Here is a 4,796-nt window from a genome sequence, read left to right as displayed (position 1 = left end):
AAAACTACCCCTAATACAAAAACTAGTCTAGGTGCCCTAAAATACAAAGGCGGGGCATGAGTCCAACACGAGAATAAAATTAATGGGGGCAATTTTGACAAAGCAAAAAAATGCTTCCTTCGTCTTCTCTTTCCTCTTGCTTCCAGTTTTCACCTATTTTACCCCACTTTCGGTTGAACCAAACCACTTCACTTTTACACTTTCAATGCTTTTCATCCCTCTCAACTTTCACTAGAACCAAACACAACATAAGGGAGAGGATATCAAAATTGAACATTCAACCTTCATTCTCTATTAGATCAACAAACATTTTGTTTGCACTTTAGCCAAAGCTATAGTTTTAGAGTTTTCTTCTTTTGTATCATTGATTGCTTTTGGAAGGCCATTGACCATCCACAACTTATTTCTTTCATTATTGTACCACTCACTCTTTTCCATGTTGGAAAAGTTGAAACTAGGCCAAAGGTTTAATGCTCTTGGAGGTCCTTTTATGATTCTTGTAATTTTGGATCATTTGATACTTCTCAAAGTTTAGTACTCTTCCTATTGAATCTATGGAGGCAACTTCCAAGCACTTCTCCAATCCCATTATGGGTAAATTTTCTTTGTATTATACTCCTTAATTTTATATATATATATATATATATATATATATATTTCTTTTATTTTAATTCAATTATATCCTAGATCTAAAATATTTATTTTAGGTATTATAAAACCAATTTAATTAATTAAAAATAAAATTTTAAGAAACAAACATATGCAATTTTGAAGATAAAATTAAAATTGTAGAGTTTTTAAAATGTGGGACTGAAATCGTGAAAAATAATTAAGAAGACAAAAATGTTGTGAATAAGAAATTAAAAGAGAGAAAAATTATAATTTAATCTATATATTTTTAATGTTATTAAAAAATTCTTTTTACTAATTTCTCTTCTTTTTCTTATAAGAAAAAAATTGTTCATACTTTGCTGTCGAAGTCCAATCAAATATAAAGGGCGAGATCTGGACCACCTCGGGATATCGGATCTCCTACCAATCGAAGCGTGCAGCGTCCTCTGACGTAGGCTGCTATTGTTGTCGCATATCCTCGACAACCACACGTGGCATTCACATATCCATTTCTGATTTACATCTAACGGTCCTTGTGCAGCGTCTGTATAAACTTACATTTACATGACACCATTTAATTTAACCCAAAATACGTTTAGAATAGTCACAGACTAGTAGTAAGCGGTGTTTTTTTTTTTTTTTTAAATTTTTATAATTTATAAAACACGTAAAATATAATAATAGTAATTTATAATTTATATGGAAGAAGCGGAAAAGAATTAAAAACAAAGACGAGTCGAAGAATACCGCACAAAGCTTAGGACTTTTTTTTTGGTCTCTGGAGTTACACCACAGCCACGGAGGTTTGTGTCTGTAAAACTTGAATCCTCGTCTTTCCAATTTTTGTGTTTTGTTCTTTTGAATCAATTCTCAGTCCTTTTTGTTGTCCTTTCTATTTCAGAATTAATTTTATTGTTTAGTGTTTTTTCTTTTTTTTTTGTTTCATTTCTAGTCATATGGTTCTCAATAACATCATCTTTATTGAGATTTACTGTAATTTTATTTTGTCTCTTTTTTGGGGGATGTTCTGGAGTTCCTCTGGGGGTGTTTTCGGTGCTGTGTTTTGAACAAATACTTAGTTTCCTCAGGTAGCTTTCATAGCCTTTCGGGTTGTCCTCTCTTATTTCTAAACTGATTTCAAATACTTAGTTTCCTCTAAGTTGCAATTACATAGCGTGTAGTTCTCGCACTCTAACTGTTCGTAGAAATGTCTGTTTGAGGTTTCGCTACAAATAGTGTTGTAGTCTCATTGATTTATGTTATTCGATTCACATAAAACGGTTCTTGTGTGCTGAGGTTTTTGGTGGATCGGTGATTGACTTATTATTGTGAATGGGTCATGAACTTGATGGGTTTTATTGGAATTACCGGGGCAGAGATGGTCCACTAGTGCACAATAGCGTTGGGGTTGTGTGGGTTCTTTTTGAAGAAGTTGACGCTGCTGTTGAAGGTTATTTGCCCAAGTAAGAAGTTTGATCGTAAGTAAGGGTTGTGTAGTTTGTTTGTTACAGTCAAGTAGGATAATTTAGTGCAGTCGGATACTTCTCATGAAATGATCTTGGGATGTTTTACCTTGTCATATTTAGATGAATCGTGCACTATTTGAAAGGGCAAACACTATGGGAGTAGAAATAAAGTTTAGCTTGACAGAAATTCATGCACTTACCTACAGGTTATTGTTCTAAAGGTGTTGTTAAGAATTAATCTGATTAGCAGTCTCTCAGATTCATGTTTGTCTTGTTCAGTTGCTGTATGATATAGAGAAAGTCAAGACTCTGCTATGTTGTGTATCAATAACTCTTGATTTGTGATTAAGGTTTTAATATATTATCTTGATTATTCTTGTGTGTATTGAATCTGAATTCTGAACATTTTAGTACTTTACATTCCGTGGATATACTGGCACTATTTTTGGTGTTCGGCTGACTTTATATTTTTAGTACATTTATCCCTATTTGGTAGTTTAAAAAAAATGGTTAAAGTGTAGATGGGGTTTGTGTGTGAATTTAATTTTGTTGATTCTTTAAGGGTGAATGAATATTGATTGTCTTCATGGACAAGATATAGATCAAAGTCCAAAATTCTTAAAAGTAAAATTGTCTAAATCTCAAGTGTTTTGCAAATATGAAGATTTGTAGAAGTGCAACTGGTTGTTTTATATAGGTCGTTGTTTTTAGTAAATCTTGGATTTCATCCCAACTTTTATTTGTACTGTAATTTGTGTTTTACAATTAATAATGAAATTAGTATTTATCTAAAATGGAAGCGAAGCATGCAATGAGAAAAATAGGTGTGTATTTTAGCAAAGTCCTGTTTTGAGAATTTTCTGTTTAATAATTATAGACAATCAATGCATTTCTGTTCTTTTTTTATTTTTCCTTTTTCTTTGTTGCCTTTAGCATGTTATAGAGCTCAAACCCAATGCTCAGACAGGTTCCAATGCCTAATCCAATCTGACAAAAGGAACAAAACCAAGGGGAGTCTGATTTTATAATAAAGAAGATGCAAAAATATGAGTTATATGATTAGGCTTTGATGAATCTCAGAGAATTTGAGGGTTAACTTCATATACAATAATCAAGAAATTATTTTGCTCCTTGTTTTAGAGATCAGAATAAGCTATCCATTCTTAGCATATCTGCAGGATTAAATTATAGGTTATATTTTCAAGGGGCAAAGAGTCAAACACCAATCCTCAACTCAAGTAAATTTTAAAATATAGTTATGCTGCATAGCTTATGCATACGTTTCAACATAATAACATAATATTTCTTTATGATATATATCGGTATTGTGATAGATGTAACTTTCATCTGTAGGCACCCAGGAGAGGCTTTAATGAATGGCGGTTCTGCATCTAGTAACTTAAGGGCAGCTCTCTCCCATTGCGTACAACAAGTGCGAAGTTATGATTATCATCACTATCTTTGCCTTCTCGAGCTGCCTCCGTCTATGCGGAAGGCTGCATTTGCACTCCGTGCCTTGAATGTTGAAACAGCGAGGGCTATGGATGTTGCCTCAGATCCCAGGATCGGCCTTATGCGCCTTGTTTGGTGGCAGGAAGCCATAGACAAAATGTTCGCCAATAAACTGATTGAACACCCAACAGCACAGGCCCTGTCATCTGTGATAGCTGAGACCAAACTCAGCAAGATATGGTTGAAACGATCTGTTGATGCTCGGATCAATGATGCAAGAAGAGAGGTTACTGACATGCCCAAAACTATTGGAGAGTTGGAGAAATATGCCGAGGACACTGTATCAACTATGCTGTACCTAACACTTCAAGCTGGTGGTATCAAGTCTACCGCAGCTGACCATGCAGCCTCACATATTGGCAAGGCTAGTGGCATTCTCTTGCTCCTTAAATCATTGCCCTATCATGCGTCTCACAACCGGCATTTTTCTTACATACCAACTGCAATAGCATCCAAGCATGGGCTAATAGTTAAGCAGGGAGGTGGAGAAGAGAGATGGGTGGATTCTCGCGAAGGCCTTTGTGAAGCAGTTTATGAAATGGCATCAGTAGCCAATGCACACTTAGAGAAGGCCCGGAAGTTAACCGAAAGTGTACCTCCTGAGGCTCTTCCAGTGCTCCTTCCAGCAGTGCCTGCTCAGGTTCTCTTGGATTCCCTAAGAAAGGTCCAATTTGATGTGTTTGACTCAAAGCTAACAAGAGGGGTGCTGGGAATACCTCCTTTGTGGTACCAGCTTAAGCTCAAGTGGACGTCATGGAGAAGGAAATACTAACAATTTACCGAGCTTTGCTCAATACACGGGATCCGGGATTTTCTTACCTTTATTTTTTACTGATGAGTATTTGTTTATTTATTTAACGGTTATATTGGCCACACCTGTTGGCAGATAAAATGGGCCTGTAAATGCTAGATCAACATTTTATTTCCCATTGCAGTGTGTTGTGATGAAATTATTTATTTTGTAGGAATTTTGGATAGATTTTAATTTTCTTTTTGTTACACAATGTTTGCACTTGCACGGAGATTAAAACCTATGACCTCATGTTTGGGACATGGTGATGAATATGTTTCAAGATAACACATTTTCAAAACAATAGTGAAATTTATGGTTATATTGGTTAATAATAATTTTCAATTCAAATCAAACAAAGGTAGTTCATTGGGCTGAGAGAAAATGTGGATTGCACCAATAACAAGGATTAAACA

At 35.0% G+C, this 4,796-nt stretch overlaps 1 protein-coding gene across 3 annotated transcripts; it reads left to right on the top strand.

The window, feature by feature from the left end:
• The first annotated feature begins 1,279 nt into the window (after nucleotides 1-1,279).
• LOC114382611 (NADH dehydrogenase (ubiquinone) complex I, assembly factor 6) lies at nucleotides 1,280-4,589 on the top strand. 3 transcript variants are annotated; one of them, XM_028342152.1, is made up of 2 exons: nucleotides 1,280-1,415; nucleotides 3,432-4,589. In XM_028342152.1, exon 2 carries the CDS (start codon nucleotides 3,451-3,453, stop codon nucleotides 4,360-4,362), a length of 912 nt encoding a protein of 303 aa, XP_028197953.1. In that variant the 5' UTR covers nucleotides 1,280-1,415; nucleotides 3,432-3,450; the 3' UTR covers nucleotides 4,363-4,589. The 3 variants fall into 3 exon arrangements, with proteins under 3 accessions (XP_028197953.1, XP_028197954.1, XP_028197951.1); XM_028342153.1 differs by lacking the exon at nucleotides 1,280-1,415 and adding an exon at nucleotides 1,440-1,700; XM_028342150.1 differs by lacking the exon at nucleotides 1,280-1,415 and adding an exon at nucleotides 1,440-2,075.
• The last annotated feature ends 207 nt before the right edge of the window (nucleotides 4,590-4,796 follow it).

This window comes from Glycine soja, chromosome 13 (genome assembly GCF_004193775.1).
Source record: "Glycine soja cultivar W05 chromosome 13, ASM419377v2, whole genome shotgun sequence".
Classification (NCBI taxonomy): Eukaryota; Viridiplantae; Streptophyta; class Magnoliopsida; order Fabales; family Fabaceae; genus Glycine; species Glycine soja.
This window is presented reverse-complemented; position numbering and strand designations above follow the sequence as displayed.